The sequence below is a fragment of the Erithacus rubecula genome (assembly GCF_903797595.1).
Source record: "Erithacus rubecula genome assembly, contig: SUPER_Z_unloc_6, whole genome shotgun sequence".
Taxonomy (NCBI): Eukaryota; Metazoa; Chordata; class Aves; order Passeriformes; family Muscicapidae; genus Erithacus; species Erithacus rubecula.
The window spans coordinates 1,204,757-1,225,692 of NW_027635650.1; the positions used below are offsets into that span (position 1 = coordinate 1,204,757).

At 40.0% G+C, this 20,936-nt stretch overlaps 1 protein-coding gene across 1 annotated transcript; it reads right to left on the bottom strand.

The window, feature by feature from the left end:
- Positions 1 to 7,531: 7,531 nt before the first annotated feature.
- On the bottom strand, positions 7,532 to 19,372 carry INIP (INTS3 and NABP interacting protein). Its single transcript, XM_079331665.1, has 6 exons — positions 19,237 to 19,372; positions 18,769 to 18,876; positions 18,138 to 18,225; positions 11,385 to 11,487; positions 8,823 to 8,913; positions 7,532 to 7,938 (listed from the first exon to the last, which is right to left on the bottom strand). The coding sequence occupies exons 3-6, from the start codon at positions 18,160 to 18,162 to the stop codon at positions 7,843 to 7,845; spliced, it is 315 nt and encodes a 104-aa protein (XP_079187791.1). The 5' UTR covers positions 18,163 to 18,225; positions 18,769 to 18,876; positions 19,237 to 19,372; the 3' UTR covers positions 7,532 to 7,842.
- Between the last annotated feature and the right edge of the window lie 1,564 nt (positions 19,373 to 20,936).

A 20,936-nucleotide genomic window follows, 5' to 3' on the forward strand; every position in this document is an offset into this window, starting at 1 on the left:
TCCAGTTTGGCATTGTGCTTGTCCTGACCATGCATAAAAGTATTCACTAGCACAGAATAGGCATTCTCCTGACACATCTTTCTCAACCTCCCTCTTTGCAATTGATTCTCTTTAGACAGACACTGAATTCACTGGTTTGGACAAAACCACCCTCATTACCTTGAGGGTCAGGATCTCATCTGGCCTGTGTGAAACCATGGGTCAGCTTAGGTACCAATTATTTTTTTACAACTTATCCCAAGGGAAAGAGCTCGAGTCAGACTGAGAGTGCTGCCTTTGCAAGCACGAATCCAGGCACTTTTCTCTGCCTATGGAGGTCAGGTTCACACTCCAGGCCTGTACAGAGCAGCACACAGACTGCTCCTGTGTGGTAAACTTTTATCTCTGGTTGCTTTCTCAGATAGCCTTAGAAGCACCAGCACAGAGTAAGACTATTTTTAAGTCCCAAGGCCTCTCTTGGGAAATGAGAACTAGAGCCTTACTCGGCACTAATTATCATCTTGTTTTTAAGGTGATATTTGCACTTCCCAGCATAGAGCTGGAGTGTGAGGCTGGTTCAGAGGAGCAGAGACTAAGAACTCTCCATAGCTAAAAGAATGGAGGTGCTCCCACATGCACAGTTCAAGCAAATGTTCCAAGACAGCACTGGCATCTCATCTTGCAGCCCTTGGCCCACAGAGGAAACTTTTTCCAGTCACCACTCGTCTGTTTTACCTTCTTTATCTGACCTTTACAGTCTGGTGGCAAAAATAAGTTTCTGGGAGGGCTGTGCCAATTAATTGCCTTTCCCTGGGTCAGAGCCTGAGGCGAGCTGACCACATGTGGAATGCAGGTGGTCTCTGTGGGGTAGAACAGGGGAGCCTTACCTCCCCTTGCCTGTCCCCTTAGAGAGCTCTGGACTGAGATGGCTTGATGTGTGCTCTATCAGGTATTGTTGTTGCTTACCTAATCTTTGCCAAAATCAGGTAGCATCCCTAACTCATATCATCAGGCTTCTGCTCAGGTTGGAATCAGCCAGCATTCGTTTACTCAGCTTGTTAAACTCTTCACAATCTATGTCTCTCTTCAATCATAATGTACCTGTTTAAGTGCTGCAACAAAACCCCAACTTCTTAATCAATGAATCTGAGTACTTTAGGGTGATGCTGAACTAGATGATAGAGTCATGATCTTTCTGAGGTGAAGGTTTCCAAAATTAAATTTCTGATCCTAGTCTTGCTTGCATCTGTCAAAACATGCAATTCTATCTTGTTTAGTACTGAAATAGAGTGTCATTAAAGCACACTTGCTGTAGCAAAACCAAGTAGCTCAGGTGAGAAATATGGGAGGGAAAGAAGTGGAGCTGGAGAAGCAACACAATGTACCTGAGAGAGATTAATGTGTCTAGCAGGAAAAAAAAATTGGTAACTCTGACAGTGGTAACCCTAGAAAGTCTTAAGAAAATGATGACAAGACTTACAAAGGATCAAAAGGGTATAATAAACAGGCCAGCTAGAATCACAGACCATATTAGCATGGAAAAGCTAAAAAGTAATAATCACAGAAACAAGAATCGCATGTTTCCTGTCTGTTTTAGGGCTCTGCTTCTCTATTGAGTTGTCTTCAACCATGCTAAGGAAAGCAATTTGCTTGCTTAAGACATGGAGGATATCACTGGGGTGGGGCTTGGATAAGCAGTAATTTATTAGGCTTTAGACTTTCCACTCTTAGTTGAATATCACCAGCTATCCCTAACATATGTTTGCATCACCAAAAAGCTGTGGTGAGTACTGCTGGACTCACACTTTCTTCTTATGTACTGCAGTCATCTACTTACGTACTTATGTACTGGGGTCAGGACATCATACTGACATGTCTGAAACCCTGCCTCTGAGTTTATCACTGGAATAAGGTACAAATATGGGAGATATTACTATAAATGAATTTATTTTTTTCTGTGATTCCTCTAGCAATGCTTAGCTGAGGGAAGATCAATACTAAAGGCTGATTCAGTAGTTATTTGTGCCTATTAATGACTTGCTGTGCTAGGAACCTGCTTCATGTCAAGACACTGCTGTGCCTGATGATGAGCAAACCCATCAATAAAAGATGGTCTGTCTAAACTGACAGGTTAAGCAGGCATGGTAGCTGACAGAGCAAACTGACCAGTTCAAGGTATTAAATTCAAAGTGATTAGGCCTGAATCTGATAAAACCAATCTCTGTGTGACTGGGAGACAGGGACACATAGGCCCAGGTCAAAGGGAAAAGTCAACCTTTGCAAACCTCAAAGTCCAGGGAAGCAGGTTATGCTTAGAATAGAGTAGCTTCAAACCAATCCTTCATTTGGATGGGACATAAACGACCTGGTCCTTACAGGGCAAGGCAGCCAGTCCTACACAGGCCAATATGCAGCATTTTGTTTTCTCTGGACAAACAAGTCCTCTGCTGGGCAGAGCTTGAGAACATATGACTCTTGGTGTGTCTCTTCCTGACAGGCTGTGAACACTCAGTCCTTCTGACCCCTACCAGTTGTCAGTCAGCTGTGCACAGCTCTTGCTGGCAGAGAAATATGGAGACAGCAGCTTTGGCATGGGCCCACATCTGGCCATTCCCACTTGCACAGGTGGCCATTGACTGACAGATGGAGAAGATCTACAGTCACCCAGGCAGAGAGATGCTCTAACATACTTCTACTTAGGACATGAAGTGATGGCTAAACACCAGCATAATGGGCAACTTCACCTGGTCACTGTTGCAAAGAAAAAAGCACAATAAAGAAAGCTCTTTCCAAACATGGAATATAATATTGCTCTCTTTTGGTTTCCATCTCTCCTACCCAAAATTTTAAAACATAAAAGGCCCAAACTCTTATTTTGCTGTCGTCACCATCTGAAAAAGAAAACCAAACCAAAGTTCAAGCACTAGCTATTAATGAAAACAAAGACAATCCAGAAACCAAAGAGCGCTGCGCCTTCTAGTATAGGGTTAATGAGACAGCTGCTGGTGTTGGATGCAGAGCAATAGTTTCCAGACTAGCTGAGTAACCAGAAGCTAATCCTGACAATTCCACTGGCTTTCTGTGTACCTGCAGGCATTGGAACACCTTAGTATTTTTCTCCATCTTTAAAAATGAAGGTAACAGGAAATTAGTTTGCCTCATGTAAGGATTCAAGTAACACACTGAAAAAGCCTGTGAAGATGTAAAGAGGTCTGTAAATCTACATATATTTTTACAATCTTTCCCTACCTCAATAGGGAAAACTTATGCACACCAACCAATTATACACATCTGCTTATATATGCAACGTATGTGCATAGCAAAAGTTGCATGTCAGCTTGTGATCTGTACTTTCCAGGTATATATATAAAAACTTCTAGACCCTATCTACAAAATCTTAATGAAAAAAGAAGAATCCATTGACACCAAAGTGTCCAGATTAGAGGCCTTAATGAGAACAGATTGAGAACAGTGTCACCACCTTTCATCATTCAATATCTGAAAGAACCTGGCAGAGTGGAACAGCTGAGGAAAGTAATTTCCTCACAGTAGTTTAACATAATCTTGCATAATGTCTCACTGAAATAATCAAGCTTTCTCTATGTAACACATTAAACTATCTCTCTGAAAAACCCATATTGAAGGAAAGAATATAAAGATCATTTCCTCAGAAACATGTATCATTTGGTTCATTCTATGAAGAACAAGAACTAGGAAACAGGATGGTGGTGTCCTTGTAAAATGCCTGGGATAAGCTCTGTGCTTCTTATAAATGCAGAAATTCTCTGAGCAAGCTATTAACCTAAAAGCATGTGAAAACTACTTCTCTGACTAGTTGTCAAAGTTATTCACTATAGTTATTCACTATAGAAAGCTCAGTATTTTAGCCCTCGAAAATTATTTCAGAACACACTGATTACCAGGCTTTCCAGACACAAGGGTGTTACTGGCAGGTGCTATAGAATTTCCTGTGTGTTAGCAAAACATACATCAGGGACACAACTCTGGAGGTGGACCTTTCCAGCTGGGTGTCAGAATCTCAATCTCCACTTCCTCCTTCAGAGGCGTCTGTGAACACAGACCACCCAGCAGACCAGCTGCCCCATTAACTTTCCCCTTAGGATTCATGTGTCTTTTTTCTTACAGTATGTCCCTGAAAACAAGGAAATCGGCCAAAGTTTCAGCAGGACTAACTGACTGTCCTTCAAGAAGGCTTGATATTTGAGATGATTTGTCAGGAGGAATTGTCATTGCTATAAATTTGACCAACAGGAATCATCCAGTTGCTTTCTCAGCTGTTCGCCTGATTTTGAATGGATAAGCTACCATAACACTAAAGAGGACGCACTGAGATAGTCACTGCCTGCTCATGTTTGTGACTGCATACCACATTGTTCTAGGCTAATTCCCTTCTTCAGCCCTTGTGCTCTGCCCCTACAACACTGCAGATTCTGTAAGAGAAGCCAAAAAAACTGTGCACTCTTAAGATGCCATTGTCTGCATTTCCTTCCATCAGTTCAAGCTCATGTTCCCTGTAAATTGGTTGGTAATTGACACTTTCCCCTCTCTAAAGAGGCTGGGAAAAGCCTAGTCTCTTCATGCATTTCTTGGAGGCTTGGGCTGGAGCACCAACTGCTATGCAGCAAGATAGTAAGTGACCTCTAGCCTTTAAGTTACAAAGGTGATTTAACAAAAGCCTAGAGCCATCCAAAGTGTGTATGTCAGACAAGGATCCTTGTCATCAGCAATGCTACCCGGCTGTGTCCACAGGACTAGAAAATTACAGCTGGCTTGTCCACTGCTGAAAGCACATGAAGGCAAAACCAGCATTTATCAATTTTAACTCACTAAGCACATCAAAGCAATTAGGAAGATCTAGACAAGTCACACCAGCAGATGTAATTTCTTTCCACTACTGCATATCATGGAGTATTTTGTGTTCTGACATAAAGTCCAATACAACAACAGGTACTATTGATCAGTTTCATACCAATGCCTCTAGCAGCTCAACAGAATGAAAATATCTGGAAAAAAGGAGAGTAAAAGCATGTATGGTAGGAAATCACATGTAGTTTTACAGACCAAACTTCTTGGGTTAAACCAGAGCATTTTCCAGAATCTATAGTGGTGGGGAAATGGTGGGTGATTTGGAAAACAAAGATGTGGAAAAAAAACTTGTCTAGTGGAAAAAGAAGATGACAGAGCTAAGAAACAAGCTGTGGTTCAGTTCTATTTGTGCTTCAGTACATCTTTGACCCTTTTACCTCACGTGTTCTTGAGAGATTACAGCGTGTTCTTGAGAGATTACAACTCTGCCGTCACTTAGAAAATCTGATCCCACGGCACGTTAACCCAGTCAGTCTATGAGCTGCTTCCAACCCATCATTCAGCTCTGACAGGCCCTACACCAACTTGTGGCAAGGGGAAAGGCCAATTTCCATTGTAGCAAATGAAATAAAGTAACTTGAGTCATGTATGTTGAGGCACACAGGTCAACACTATATTACAAACCTTCACTTTTTATGTGATCAACTTAGTGACTACTGCCAGAAACAAAACATCCAGACATTTCCTGGTTCACATGTATTCTAACTAGTAACGATTTGAATTTGAACATGCAATTCCAAGAGGAGAAAGGGTTTTGCTGAAGTTACTGTATATGGGCAGATTAATGTGTCCAATACTGATTAATAGTAGGAAAGAAGAAGTGGCAAGACAAACTGATGTGTCTGACAGTAACTGCTCAAGTCTGTAATTTCTAAGATAGGTGCTCCCATATATGTAATTTGTGTATTTGACAGTTAATCCTATTGACATGTATCACCAAGACCTTCGAAATTGCAAGGACTAATTTGAGACATTATAACTTAAAATTATCCCAACAGCTGTGCTCATTCCACCCCCTCTCCATATGAATACGTTCATCCTTGAACTCAGACCCTGAATTTCCAAATGCAGATCTTTCAATATCCAAGGTGAAAACAATACAGCCAGTAAGTGTTAACTCCTTCAGTGGAGCAACTACAACTTTTCAAGGGAGGATGATTAGTGTTGCATTTCCTAGATCATTTGCAGTCTATACAATGACACTGACAGATTCTGTAGTTCAAATTTTTAGCACAGATCTCCTTTAATGTTAAATTCAACTCAAATACAAAATCTGTGCTTTCTGCTGCATTTTCTTCAAAGACGTTTGCCTTTGTATGTTTACAGGTTGGACAGAGTCATAGCTGCCTCTTTCACACTGAGATCTGCACACTTTTTCTTCAAAGCATCTAAGATACATAGTTCACACTGCAGAGTATTGAATAGTCAGGACAATTTCACATGGTAATTTCATATGCATTCTTAATAATTAAAAAGAAAAAGCTACACAAGCCAACCACTGAAAATAGAAGTGACTTCTTTCTCCACTGCCCACAAAAACCGTCATCATTCCTGTGACTCATGAGAAATCCAGAAAAAAAAGCATATGGTATGAATAGTTCTTGTTAAAATTGCACATCTTTAGGCTCTATTAGGCTGGGTCCAGAAGATTCTCCTTCCTGAAAATGTTTCAGTATGCTCCAGTTTCTGCAAATGCCTATAGTCAGCTGAGGTATATGAAGTCAGTGGCATTTTCCTCATACCTGCACCAATCTCTTGGTAATTGTTCTGTATTCTTGATTACTGCAAATATTAACAGTGAAATACAAAGAGATAGTTCAGTAGTGCTTATTGGGTCAAGGCAATCTCCTGCATATAGAAGCAGAATACCCTAGATGTCCGTAAGGAAATGACAACTACAACCCTGCAAAGTGCATGGGACAAATAAGGACAAAGGACAGAGCTGCTTCAAATGGGCAGTAGTTTAACAGATACTTTCTGATTTACTGTTCTCAAGTAAGTTTTCCTGTTCTTTTCTGTTTTCTAAAACTTGCTTCCATAGGCAAAGCAATCAATGCAGTAGCATACCTGTATAAGCAAAGCTCTGGAGATATAAAAAAGTCTATGTAAGGACTAATTTTCACTCTAAGTTACTTTATTCTGGAAGCACAATCACAGTTCCAAAATAATTTACCTTAAGATCAATAGATTTTCTTTCAGCAGGAAGCTGGAATTGCTTACCACAGATAAAAACATCACAGAAAAAAGTGAACAAAAATAAACACAATGAATTTGGAAAAAGGCATGACTAGAAAAATTTGACATTTTAAAAGGAATTGTCTTTGAGGACAGCACTTTCCATCTGAAATGTCTAGAGCACTTTTGACTTTTTGTCTGTAAAAAGACTGTTAGAAATGTTTGCTTTTTTCCCCACTTTAATTTGTTTTTTGCATTTCACAAAACAAGGTAAGAGGCAAGCATATTGTAACTAAGGACTTGAGACTAGATGATACTACAATGGCAAACAGTACAGTAGAAATGTTCCTGCATAGGAGAGGGTGGGGGAGGAAGACTGGCTGATGCATTTGACAAATTCGTGTCTGTTCTGATGGACAGAAATAATTTTCATTATTCATTACAAAAATCATACCTGTACATAATAAAAAGAAACACAAATGCAGACAGATTGTGCTTCTCTTGGTGACTCCGGTTTGGACATTTATTTAAAGGAAGCACTGAAACAGGGAAGAGCAAACCCTGTGCACTTCAAACTCCAAGAGAAGTCTTGCATTTGACTTTGACCTGACAGAGGAACTGAAACAAGGAATAAAACATTTTCAACACTACTTCTCCATCACTAGAGCTCTCACTCCTGAATGGCATTTGCAAAAACCCAGAAAAAAGTAGGTTTTAAGATACATAAAGAAATTAAAAGATCAGACAGCTCCTGCTACGGACCAAAATCAGATCTTGAATTTCTGAGACAAACAACATTCCTCATTCTGCCTCAAGTCGAGGTAAGACAGGAAGAATAAGATTTCCAAATGCAGAGTCTTGAGTTATGAAGTATCCTGAGGAGTGTGCATGTGCGTGCTGGAAAGAGAAAAGAATTTGTTAAAGCATAACTCTCTGCAGCACTGGCATGATTTAAGACTTCATGGCTTTTGCAGCATTATTTATTCATTTCTGCCAGTCTGCTCCTTAATTCTGATAGTCAAATTCAAACCCGGCATTTTAGATCAGCCACATCAGAGACAATTAACTTGGACATTCTCTGCTGCTCTTTTCAGTGAACCCCATGATGGTGGAGCACATTAATTGTGCCTGATTGCTCTTCTTCACCTTAGACCCCATGTTTTCACTTCCACTCCCTTCCATGACCAGCTTGCAAGTATTGGTTTATGACAGCTGCTACACAGAATGCCACCAGACACACTCCCAAACATAGGACATCAGGATTCTACTCATGTGAAGCAGATACATGCTTGTTCACCTGAGAGAGGCAGCTGCTGTATAGCTCTGGAACATCTTTGTGAAATCCTACATACTCCTTCCCAGTTCAAAGGCTGGACTCCAGCAAGTCAGATGTTCTGCATATTCCCCTTACTGGGGAAGAGTCCTGCTGGATCTCAAATTTAGCCTGAGCCTGCAGTATTCCCTTGGAGTAATCAAGACAAACCAGCACAGTGAGCTGCAGCAGCAACAGCATGGCCAGCAGGCCAAGGGGAACAATTTGAGCTCAGTCTGAGATATAGACTGGAGGGAGTTCAACAGAGACACAAAGAGGGGCTGCTGGGTGGAGCTCTCCATGCCCAAGGTGATGTTTCATCATAACAGACTTCACTTATGACAAATACAGAAATGTAGATACCTCATCTCGAAAAGGTGCTTTTCAATATCTCTAGGAGCAGAGCTATTCTCTGAAGGGATGCACATCTATAACAGAGCCAAACTGAACCTTGACTGTATCAGCTCACCTGCAATGCAGCCTTCTGTTGTGCTGCAATGTGCTGTTGCTCAGCATGATCACGAAAATCCTTATTCAGAGGTGATCTTGTAAGTGCAATGCTGCAAGAAAGAACAAGATGGTATGAAGCAGACCACACCAAAACGTGTTCTTGCCATTCTAGCCATGGATACCATGACTTCCTGACCTCTCATTTCACTCATGGCTTGACAATTCTCAGTTACTGTTTCGAATTACTATTTGTAAATATAAGAGAAAAAAGGGTAGATGGAGTGACCACAGCTGTATCATTTGAGCCATCATAAACAATTCCTGCCAAACTAAACCTGAAGTCTACTGTGGATTTTGCTCATGGGTTGAGTTCTGCTGAAGTTAATGAAACCACAGGGGTGCAGTGTTAGACAATGCAAGTAATCTCTAAAGCAGTTTTGTGCTTTCACCACTACTCAGTCACCACGTGACTATTCTAAACAACTGTGATAAAGAGAGCCACTAACAAGAGCTCTGCAGACTTCAGTATAAGAACAGGTGTTTGGTGGGGAGATCAGCTCACTACCTACGATAAAGGAGTTTCCTACTTAATTTAACAGAAATAATGATCTCAATAACAGCTTGCAGTAAAACTGATTTAGCTTATCTATCTCAGTGCAGCATAAGGTTTCAAATTAAAACTTATGTTTTTCCTTGTCTTTTATATCTTAGGACTTGTCTACCTTCTTAAACGAAAAAGAAGACATAAAAAGCACCCCCAACTCTATATAAGTAACATGGAAATCAGGTGAGGGTTGCCATTAGAACTGTATTGCAAGACAATTCTCAGCTATCTCTGAAATTGTCACTGGACACTGCTGCTGAAAACCCTGCTTTTACCAATCACAGACAGAGAAGCACAAGTGACAAGGATTCCAAGCAAATTCATCAACTGAATTTTACCAGCAGTTTCAGTGTCAACAGCTGATGTAGTAAATGTTTTTGAGAAGCATGATGCTCATGAAAAGATCTGCATCCAAATTTATGCCTAACAAAAGCTAAACAATTCAGAAATTTTTTGCTTATGGCAAGTATTAAGGTAAGTTTCACTGCTGGGAAAACAGTACTACTCAGTTTATTTAAAACACAGTATTTTCAGTGATTTTAAAGGCAGTTAATTTGCATTTAATCTGTATCCTCTAACTTTTCAATATGATTTCTGTAGATAAGCTTAAGGCTCCACCAGAAGCTGACATTTTTCAAAAGAAGTCTTGCTCTTGGATACAGGATTTTCACATGCCAAGGCCAGAAATCAACTCATTCACCCTTAGGCTGTCCCTGCCACTGCTGTGCTTCTGGTACATCAAGCTCTTCAGGCCAAGTTTGCACAGTTTTTATGGTCTCAATTCCGACAACTCTGTGGTCCAAGACCTTTGTCGCAACATCAAAAACTGTCAGCTTCTCAAAAATCACACATCAGCCCACCATGCCAAAGCAGAGAGTCTGACTGCTGCATTGTGGATTCCACCTATGTCCACCTTTAAAACTAGAAAATTCTAATTCTGCTCACTAGAATACAGTGTTATATTTCCTTAAAGAAAAAACAGAGAGTAAACAAGCATTCCCGGAAGTGCTGTCATACTTATAACGAAGCACAGAAACAGTGTTACCAGGAGTCAGGAGATGTACATAACAGTATTATGCTCTGATTTTTTTCCAACAATTTTGCTCAAATAATAACCACATACAATTATTATTAATAACTTCTTACTTCACTCAGAAGTCTACATCAAGCAATTTCAAGTATTCTGCATGTTTTCTGACATTATGAAAGAATTAAAAGTGCCACGGAATCTCTTCAGCAAAATACATAGTCAGAACTCAGACTGTAGTCATAGTATTTGACTCTTGCACAGGTGTTGAAGGTTACACAGTGTCTAGAATGTGACACTGCACTCACTTCACAGTAACCCCGAAGTTTAAAGATTTCAATTTTTCCACATGAATTATTGTGTGATTTTCTAGTTACTGATTTATGACAAAAATCTGATCTCCTTGTCTCGTATGGTAGAAATCCCAGTAATAGCCCTTCAGATCAGATTAGGTTATTACACTTTATGGTGTAGAATCATCCCTACAACAACAGCATCTTTTACAGGATTATCTGCTGTAACATAAACTGGCTTTGCCTTGCACACAGGGAGTTTCAAGAAAAACTCACGTCTGCTCTAATTGCTCTTTAAGCACACAGAATCCTGAATCTAATGGTCTGCTACTTCCATTCCCCAGAGCATTTCAGCTTAATAATGAAATGTTTTCTCAGCTTCCTGATTTTTCTTTACGGTAGACTTTAACACACTTGAGTAAGCATATCTGCTTCTCTCATTCTCAAATGGAAATTATATAAGCCAAAATTCATGCTATGTAAACCATCTTAAATACTAGTATGTTCCTAAAGAGCAATGTCCTTCTGCCTTGTTATTAAGGATGGTCAGAAAACACTTCAGTGAAGTATTTAGGCAAGTTTACAGCTCACTAATTGTTTGGCTTTTTTCCTTGATGTAGTCAGTGATATCCAAATATGTCTGAGAACATAAAATACCTGGCTCCAGGGTGATTTGTGGAAGACTGGTTTTGCATAAGTAACTTTCTCTTCTCCTTGTCTAGTTCTGCCAGGATTGCAACCCTATTTTTATTCTGGAAACCTGGTAAGAATGACAGAAAAATATTAGAGATATTTATTTGACTTCTGTGTCTTGAGTCTAACTCTATGGAATTAGAAGTCCCTTTACAAAATTACTGTAAGATCAATATACTGATCTTCAAAGCTTTATAACCATTTGAAAAGAGTACTATTAAATAGGCTTCATTTTTCAGCATGCAATAGCTTCCATAAGCTATTATGCATATTTATACATTTTAAAATAGGGGCTTTTAACTCCAGTTAGACCCTATCCCTTCCAAGCCAGCTCTGGAGCTAAAATCAAGGTTTATGATCAAATAGCTGCCTTCCCAAAAAAAAGTAGTAGACTTACCCGTTCTAAATTTAGAAAGGAGTCACTGAATGTTCAATAATAGCAGTGGAGTAATATATGGGGCTTAATTTCTCATGTCAGTGAACTTAAATCGTAACTCAAGCATTATATATATGTAACAGGAAAGAATGAACAAATCACTAAGCTTGTACACGTGTTTACACAAACGTCTTTCTCTCAATCCATGAAGAGAAGTTTAAATATACTGTGTCCTACACACACTAGCCTTATTCTGAGTATGAACAAATGCTGGAATAGAGAAGGAAAATTAAACTATTAAACTGTCTGTACACAATATAGGAATGTGGCCTACATTTGCTTTCATCATTCTTCCAAAGAGACCTTGAATGCTAGAGAAGGGGTCTGGAAGTAGAGTGACTTGAGAAAATTTTAAAAATGCCTAAAATAGCTGCCATCTATGTACTTTTCAAAATTGCCTTCTAAATGCAAACATGATTAAACTCTTTTGCCTACACAGGACTTATATAACAAAGGATCTCACTGCAGCCCTCAAACAAACCAGGTGCACAAGCCCCTGCCCAGTATGCCCAAACAGCACAGCTGAGGACAACAGCCCTGGAGCTGACTCTTACATGCCTCTATGCCACCAAGGACACTCCTCATGTCAGAAATGCACACTTCTTGAATCTCTGATTTGCCACTGTTCTATACATAGCAAGCTATGACAACATCATTAAAAAAAAGTCAAGTTCTTTATTTTGTCCACACAAAAAGTCCAAGATTCCCACTGGGAAGTGCTGCGCGCTGTGCCCCTGCTCTGAGAACTATCTTAGTGACAGCAATAAAACATGGTAGCCTACAAACAGTTAGGAAAGCCACACATGGTAACTCTTATGGACAGTATTAGCATGTCAAGGTAAAATGATTTTCAGTAGTTGCATTCAAAGTTCATTCTCTTTGACAGACCTTGTGCTGATGCTCAATTACATAGTCCAGCATTCCTTTCATCTTAATGAAGGACAATTAGCAGAGAGAAACCTTCAACTCTAAATAACAATTTGCATATGTACTGCCCTGTTATCAAACTCTCACCTTTTTCTTCTACCATGCCTAACATACACGCCCATAAACCTCATTGTGTCAAGAGCTCTCAAAAGAAGAAGTCTTTTGATTACAATACATTGTACTATGGTTTTATGTAAGGTCACCCAAAATAATTTCAACATTCGTTAATAAGATCTTCTGTTACATTTAATTCATTTAATTAGGTGGCATTTTTCTGTCCACTAATTTGTCCTTTCTATGTGGCATTAGCTCCACTTGAACTCTGTTTGATATGAGTATTTATTCAGGCCTCTGATATTTCTCTACTCTTCAGGTATTGTACACTATTTTTGTTTTAAGACCTTTCGGTTGCAATGAATTTGAAACCTTAAAACACAGCTGACATACAAAGGCTGACAAATCTTGCCAACAAGCTATGATTTAATATTTCTGAGCTGCAACTAGCCTAGACTTTACTTTCTTGTAAATTCTGGAAACAATGCATGAATAGGTTGACTGAATCACCTCTTGGAGGGTCTGATCTAAAACAACCATGTCTGTACGGTCATTCTATGCAATTTTAGTCCAAAAACCCTGACATACTCCTCAGCACCCTTCTAATACTGCTTTCTTATCCTGAATTGCATAAATTTAAACACATGTTGGTATTCAGAACATATGATGATTACAGAAAGAAAAAGAAGACCACTTTTTAATATAAGTTTGTGATCTAAAGAAATAAAGTTTAAATATGCTTAAATTTATATGAAACAGATGGTATGATTCAGGAAAGCCTGAGACATTTTAAATGCTGTTTTTAAACTGTGATCAGAAAGTGTAGAAGATTGTGTCTTCTATTTTGAGTCTTGTTGCAGTATCTTGTGTAAGAAACTCCACTGGTATTCAGAAGAAACCCAAGTAATTTTTCCTTTCTTATACCTCTACTAAGAGCTTTGCGGTGTACTTTTTGTTTGATTGTTTGTTGGTTGGGTTTTTTAAAAGTAGTATGTTGCACTAGAGTTCAGATTACCAGCAACCTCCTGTGCTGAAAAAATCAGTTGTTTAAGAGAATTTTTTATTGGTAAGGAGAAAAAAGCCTGTTTAAGAAAGTGGAGGAGCACATACAACATATAGGTTAGGTGAGCAATGTGATATTCCTGCAGGTAAACTTCTTCAACATGCCAAATAAAGCCTGTTCATTTAAAGATTAACAATGGAGTGGGTGGAATATTAGACATCCACTTTATGGAGAAACTCTGGCATACCTAGAAAACAATTAACCGTATCTGGCAATACACAAACAAGACTTTCATTTAGATTCTTCACTATCGAAAAACCCAAAATGCTTTCATAAAGACTATCTTGAAACTCCTACAGAAAGAAGTTTCCTGCTTCAATTATAAACAAGAGTAGTTTTTCTTCTGCAGATTTGTCTGTTCTGCTTTCCTGTACTAAAAATCTGGACATGCAAAAATCAAAAGCCATCCTTAGTATAGACCAGATTCTCATCCGGAAAAGTGAGTGCAGATTTTCAAACACAGAAACTTCCTAATACAGCTTTAAATTTTGACTTCCCTTCACTGGGCTGGGTTGCACTAATATTTTGAGTTCAAACAGTTTGAATATTGCAGTTTATTAATATTTTTTTTCTGTTTTGCTAACATGAGTCTTGACACAAAATGACCTGTTCAAGGCAGCTAAATAGATTTATGGCAGTGTCAGATGTCAAACTGAGCACCGAGATCCTCAGATTACTCTCTACTGTAGCAGGTTCAGGACATTTAAATTTTAAACCTTTCTGATACCTCTGTTTCTGACATCAACCATTCTATCTGTGCAGGACTGGAAAGATTTCTTACACCTATTTTCTGCACATGAAAGGCAGAAAGCCAGAGAAAGCTGTAACCAGCTGAGTGATGCTGGCAGCTTTAAGAGCTCACAGCAAGCCTCTCTCTTAAACCTAATCTCAACATCTTATCTACCACCCTGTCCAACCATTACCTATGTCAGTTAGCTGTTCTAACTAACCCTGCATGGGAAGCAACAGCTTTTGGATAAATTACCGTTATCTATTTTTAATTTTTTGCTTTTCATTGATTATCTTTTCCTTGATTTGTTTCCTTGATCTTTCATCGATTTATTTCTTCAAAGTTAAGTTTTTTCCAAGATGCACTATTTATCATGTGTCCATAGATGTGTAACAGCACTAAAGAGCCCTCCATGACTCTGTGTCAAAGATACACTTTTACTCAGAAAACGTCTCCAAAACAGTGTCAGCTCCAAGCCCTGAACACTGAAAGGCACTGCATTTTGTCTGCTCAATTCAGAAAGAATTTAAAGCAATTTCTTTACTGTAAAGTGCAGGTTCTGATAAATGGCAGCATTCATGCAGTGAGGCAGAACCCTCTTAAAAAGCAGAATCTAAAGACCTTATTAAACACACACCACTCTTGAAAAAAAAGTTTCCTGCTTCAATAGAGCAATTCTATTTGATATCCTCTTCTGCTTATGATGACTGGCATCTCAAAACATCATCAAATAGTCTGCTGCATGCCAATATACTCTCAGTAACAATTTACATCTCGACATACTTTCATTTACTTTGTGTGACAATAAAACAAAAGGTGTACTGGTTATTAAATTACGTTGAATTACTTAAGAACACAGTATCTTGTCTGTGCCTCTAGAAAACAGATATATAGATGAATATAAGTAATTGATAGCTTTATGGCTGTAAAGTTCTCAAGTACTATGTTTACACACAGATTAGACTCAGATGGGAAATAACAAAATGTGTAGTTGATGATGCAATCCAATGCAGGACGGCACAATCTTCGTTTTCAGACAAAGTGGACAGGGAGCCAAATCTAACTACCTACTTAGACTGTGCTATGTGAATGCTCCCACATACCTTTAGGTCAAAACCATAAATAACTTTCAGGATATAAAGAGGCTAGAATTGCTACAGTCTAAAACTTGGAACTCTGTTCATATTTCAAGAGCTTCTTCTTCCAACATATTATAACTCTTATTTTTTGAAAGGTTCAGCCCTGTCCAAAGCAGGATCTGTATTTTTTCTACCTTTGGGGACGAAAAGAAAAATCCTGTCCTGAGCAATTAGTTTCCCTTATGATAGAGGGCTTCCTCTATCAGGACTCACACACAGTGGTTAATTCAGTTACACAAAATGTCTGCTCTTGCCTTGCTGCACACAAGCAAAGGCATTATATGAGAGCAGTCTGATAAATGCATGTTGCCTAAGTACTGTGAAGTATTGCAGTAGGAGCAGAGTACTCCTGAGCACCTGAAAATATTTGCTGTAATTCAGAAGCTGATTTCCACCCCTTCAAGTGTATTACTCTGGTCACTATCCACATCAGATGGACAATACACAGCATGGAGGAAGATCTTCCATTGCTTTTAAATGCCACAGTCTTGTGCCATCCGTGTGATACTAATGAACTGAAGAAAGGCTTTTCATTCAATTCTTCTGGGTTTTTATGCACTCATATGCAGCTCAGCACCAAGAGTGCTTTACTAAAAGGCCAATGAATAAAAGTCTGCTCCACAAAATCTTAACTTTTATAGTCCAAGTCTGTAATCAATGGAAAACTCAAATTTTCGCCTAAGAAAATACCTCACACCAATCAAGGGAAAAGCAGTGATTCAGTACAGAAAATTCCCATCACAGTCTACCTGTGTAGAAGGCTAATGTTTGATTCATCCTTACAGCTCTGCCTGAGTGTATCCTACCAATCATAACCCTTCTGGTGAGCATTTCAGTAAACTTCTATTCCATTTGTCCAAATGAAGAGAATGGATTGCTTGAACAGTAGTAATACATAAGAGGTAATCTAAAAATGCAGTGTTTCTCACAGTCCTTTTCACTACTAGACTGCACCTACCCAAGACAGAAGCCCTAAACTGTTATTTATATTTACCTGCTCCTCTCCAGTTTTTCTAGTTGTACAACTTAACGGCTTATTTGGTAATTAAACTTAATAGTGTTCTTGTCCTCTTAATGAAAACAATTTTCATATGATAACTATATAGCTCCACTAATGAGTCTGTAAAGGATATCTCAAACATACAAGATTCCAAGGTTCTATTAAATTATAAGACTCTGGAGTCAGGAGGGAAGCAAAGGTATTCTGGCACTAAAATCCCATCTCTCACTAAACCAATATATTTAAGAAAAAGCAGCTTTTAGCTCTCTATGAAAACATTCTATTCCTTTCAATGACGCTGATTTAGCATTCACAGAACAAAAGCATTACCACTAAGATTTACCACTACATACCAAAAACTTTCTCAGAGTTAAAATCTGCAAGCAGACAGGTCTGCAATCTGCAGTACTCCTCTGTCAATACCTCACAAAATCTCAATAAGCATTCCAGAAACTGCCTCCTTTTCATCAAGCAGCAAGTAAAATCTGTGGTTTGTACCCACACGAGTCATATGACACCCCATGAAGTATCATCCAGCAACATCCAGGTTTGCAGAATTGCTTGAGGTAAGGACAAAAACAGATCTGCAAAAAGTCTCCACTTGCTGAGAAACTGGACCCAGTATTCGTTTCTCATAACCAAGTAAGGGAAGAGCCATTCTTAAGAAGCTTTTTCCCCAGCTCTTCCACGTAAGAAAAGTCTCAGTTTCCCTAAGGTTTCCAGAAAACACCTCTAGAGGGCGATTTAAGATCCTCCTTCAAATTTACTGGGTGACACTCCCCAGACTCTCAGACCCCTCTAAAACACATGATAAGATGGACCATTACTAATTTCTGTTATTTTAAGGACACAGTTGAGATGCATCTTGGTATAAAGAAACATTTCATCACGGTTACAATTACAGTTTTTAATTAGTTTTTTCTCCTAAGCCTAGCCACTTGCTGCCTGTCACTGATATTTCTGTCTGCGTCTTGCTGCTCCCAATGTGACACAGAATGTATCTGACTTCTGGCTGAAATCTGGTGTTGAGTGCAAGGGCTGGAAGTCATGCTCAATGCCAAGTGTTGTAAGTGCTTGAAATAAGCTTCAGGAAATGATCACTGTATCACAGGCATGATAACTGGCATAATTCCTAACCCTGAGCACAACATCATTCTAAGTAATTCAGAGCTTCCCAGCCATTAGCTGTCTTTTTCAACTATTAACTGTGTGTATACTTTGTCCCAGAAGAATCGCTGTCATTCTGCTGTTTTCAGCCCCACCCCTGTTTCCTTTCTTCATCTTTCCATAAAAATAAACCTACAATAATGGCGACTTCACTGATATTTTGCATATTCTCTTCCCTTCAATACTCAGATTAAAACCTACCTTGTCCTGAAGGATTTGCTGCCATCCTTCACTTTTCAGCCCTTGTTTTATTCAGCTGGAGTTCAAATCTTTCAACCCCCACAAATATCTGCAAAACAAGCACGGTATAAGCTAAACATACTCCTTTAAAAGAAGAGCTTGGAATTCAATCTACAAAATAAATAAATATGGCAACTGTTAGAAAGCATAAGCCAAACACAGCATGTGTGTTACTTAAAATGTATTATACAATTTATATGGTTCTGATTGGAACTTTTGGCTTGAAATATCAAGGGTTGCGATTAATCTTTTTTTTTTTTTTTTTTCAGATTCTAGTGATTTATATTAGTAGCACTAGTAGTAATTTCTTGTAATTTTCATTCTAGTAAAAATAATATATATATAATTAGTCATACACTTATTTTCCCCACTGAACTTCTTCCTGACAATGTATGTCAGACTACACTTAAGAATCACATCAAATCTTTGTAGTCCTAAAAGCTGGAGCCTTGGAAGAACCCAGTTTAGGCTCTAACTCAAGAAAAACATTGTCTGAGGAGAGGCAATTAAAATCCCAGATACAAGGCCAGCCAAAGTTGGCTGCAGCTATGGCATAACAAAAAAGGAGGCCTGCTCCTCCATCATACGTCACCTCGGACCACAATCAACATCTGTTTCCATCAAGGTGCCAGGCTGTAAAGTGCAGCGGCGATGAGTTCTGGCTCAGCCAGGCAGAGTCGAGGGACGGGAACGCTAAATCCTGCAGGAAACGTGAACAGAAGTCAGTCACACTTCCACAGGAGACCAGGTCACTGCTACGCCCTGGACCTGTGGGTCCCTGAGCAGTAACATTACGGTGAATTATTAACTCAATGACAGTATTAATTAAGCGCAGCGACAGCGGCCGGGACAGTTTCTTCAAGAGCCATGGATGGCCTGCCCCACTCCCGCCGATACCCGCCTTCCCCCACACGGCACGGGAAAGGGCTCTCCCGCTCGCCTTTTCCCTCCCGCCCACAATGGACGGATGGTCTCTCCGGCTCTTCCCGACCCGGCGGCGATGCTCCGCCTCAGCCCGGCCAGCCTGGCTCGGGCCCCTACAGTCCCGCCCGCCGCCCACCTGGCCGAGGGCGCGGGGCCTCGGCTCCGTCCGCCCCGCTCGCCCTTCCTGCAGCGCGGCCACGCCGCCTCCGGCCCCTGCCCGTGACGCTCGCTCAGCGCGACGGCGCTCGCGCCTCCCCTCACGCTGCCCGGGCCCTCCTCCTTCCCTGCGCCTCCATTCCCGTGACCTGGTCTCTTCGCGCGCCTCCCCTCACACTGTCCGCGCCCTCCTCCCGCGCCGTGCCCCGCACTTTCCGCTCCCCGCCGGCCGTGCCCGAGACCCGGAGGGTCGGTGTTGTGTGGAGGCGCAGGCAGGCAGGCGGGCCGCGGGTGTTGGTTCAGCGGTAAGGCAGCGTTTGCGTGTGTTCGCTCATGCCGTGGGGCATCCGCCTGGGGACGGATGCAACCGCGAGGGTTTCACGCTGGAGCCACACTGTGGGGACTCAAGGCAGCATCGCGGTTAAACAGTAAAAAAATTCCACAAGTGGAAAGGAAGGGTCACAGAATCAAGTTGGAAAAGACCTCCGAGGTCATGGAGTTCAAGCTGTGAACCAACACCACCCTATCAACCAAACCATGGCATTGAGTGCCACATCAGTCATTGCTTAACACCTCCAGGAATGCTGACTCCACCTGGACCTGACCCTGACCTGGACAGCTCACTCCAAAGTCTAGTCGCCCTTCCAGAGAAGAACCTCCTCTGGTGCAACTTGAGGTTGTGTTGTCTTGTCCTGTACCTTTTTTTTTTTTTTTTCTTCTCCCTCCTTTAAATCACTGCCGTGCAGATTGTGTTTGATTGCAGCAGCAATATTTGGCATAAATTCCAGAGAGGTTTGTTCATGAAACTAGTCCATAGTTTGATTTTGGAATGTCAAGTAACAGCTGTATAGATGAGGGTATCTGATTAAGTCATCTGGTCTGACCTGGAGAATAAACCTTAGTCTTAAAGCAGCAATCTAAGACTCTTTATGCCCTTGTGGTTAAAATACTTATTTGAATAAAACTGGATTGAGTAGCAGCTGTAGCTTTGATTGTACATAAAGAAAATAAATTATTAAGGATTGCTATAAATAAATAATTTAACGACTGCATACAGATGGGGCTGACATGGACCTTTCTGTAGGCAGAAATCAGTCACATTGTCTTCTTCAGTTTTATATGCAGGATTTTTTTTTAGGGCACTAAACAATTTTCATTAAGTAAAGGCCCTTTTTCTTCTTTAAATGAATGTAAGGATAAGAACAAGATATCAGTTACTTATTTTATGACTTAGTTCAAGATGTCTATGTAGACATGCTTTTACTGAAGGATATTAAATTCTTTAATGTTAAGGTTTTGATGGTGTACGTAATAGGCACCTCTTGGTTAGCAGAATATTGCTTATTTCATAGAATCCTTGTGTATAGTACTAAGGCACACTATTTTAAGACAAATTAATCCATTATTATAGATACTGATAAGATTTTTATGTATTCTGTATACTCTCAAAAATGTAATTTATTTCTTCGTGATCTAGTGAAGCTGGCTGCAGCAGGTCTTAAGAAATTGCTTTCAATATTTCTGTATACATGTGGTTGTCCAAGAGAATGAGTAAGTGTGACATTTAACACTGTGTACGCCCCATGTGTGTTCTTACCATTATAAATAATTCCATTGAAACTAAATGAACAGTTTTTAACTAGCTCTTTTTTCACTTTAGGGCTGAAGAGTCAGGAGTTT

Bases quoted from the DNA above. Each gene is read 5' to 3' on its own strand.
- INIP (XM_079331665.1), bottom strand. From the start codon at position 18,162: ATGGCAGCAAATCCTTCAGGACAAG. The intron at 11,488-18,137 runs GTAGGTTTTAAT...CATTCTTACCAG, and splicing joins AGCAAATCCTTCAGGACAAG to GTTTCCAGAATAAAAATAGG. The intron at 8,914-11,384 runs GTATTTTATGTT...TCTTTCTTGCAG, and splicing joins ACAAATCACCCTGGAGCCAG to CATTGCACTTACAAGATCAC.